The sequence below is a fragment of the Perkinsus marinus genome (assembly GCF_000006405.1).
Source record: "Perkinsus marinus ATCC 50983 genomic scaffold scf_1104296938124, whole genome shotgun sequence".
Lineage (NCBI taxonomy): Eukaryota > Perkinsozoa > Perkinsida > Perkinsidae > Perkinsus > Perkinsus marinus.
This window is the reverse complement of record NW_003213597.1, coordinates 1-951: the sequence shown is the minus strand read 5'-3', so window position 1 is coordinate 951 and position 951 is coordinate 1. Positions and strand designations below refer to the sequence as shown.

The following is a 951-nucleotide window of genomic DNA, read 5'->3' as shown; positions in this document are numbered from 1 at the left end:
AGTGCTCACGAGGCACCATTTAACGCTGATTGAGAATGCGGCTCGCTGCACTAACGGGGCGCCATCCCCTGTTCTGGCCCCCCCTCCCCCCCGCACGACGGTGTGCATCGGGGCACCGACCCCTGTTCCGGTACCTCCCCACGAGGCACCGTCCTCTGTTCCGGTCAACCCCTCTGCCCAACCCCCCCGCCCCTGGACGGTTGTCGCAAGCAAAAGACGGCGCCCTAATGGTTCCACACCAGAACATCCGCGCACTATCGCAACACCAGCGGCCCCCAAGGCTGGCAAGGGCAAGGGCAAGGGTAAGGGTTCTACACCCCAAGGTGCCACGAGGGCTGCGTTGGAACGGGCTAAGAAAGCCACCAACAAGAAGTCCGGTGTTGTTGAGCTCCGCTCAGACAACGATGATGTGCCTGACATGACGGCGGCGGAGTTCATGGCCTTCCGTACTCGGGCCCTTGGGCTTCTAAATGGCGCGATCACCATCAGTTCCACCTTCCCGATCAAGGGAGGCATGGGACTAGTCCTCTGCGACGAGGGTCAAGGTACCACATGTGTTCAATCTTTGAACAACATGCAGGGTTACACTGCCAAGATTCGCTCTGGCTTGTGGCCGCGGATTGTCTGCTTCAATCCTGCGGTTGCCCGCGGTGTCACTGTTGACCAACTAGGTTGCATGGTTAAGGAAGGTAATCCAATCTTAACCAAGGACATTGATGGTTCTAAGCTGGTCTCCTCCGTGTTCTGGAGAGGCCAGCATATGGTCTTGTCGGTCTCTCCGACTCTCTATCACCGTCTTGCGGCTGGTGGAGAAGGAAAGACCCGACTGGTATTAAATCATCTATGCACCAGATGGCAGACATCCCGTATGCCATCTGTGTGTTTTAGATGTGCGAAGATAGGGCATATAGGCCCTTCCTGTCCTCACCGGCGGGATGGGTCTAAGGTACG

General features: G+C 57.5%; 1 protein-coding gene across 1 annotated transcript; it reads left to right on the top strand.

The window, feature by feature from the left end:
- Positions 1-418: 418 nt before the first annotated feature.
- Positions 419-829, top strand: Pmar_PMAR028537 (hypothetical protein; the record flags this gene model as incomplete). Its single annotated transcript, XM_002782819.1, has 1 exon — positions 419-829. A coding segment is annotated over one exon (411 nt), but the record flags the coding sequence as incomplete, so codon positions are not given.
- Positions 830-951: the final 122 nt, after the last annotated feature.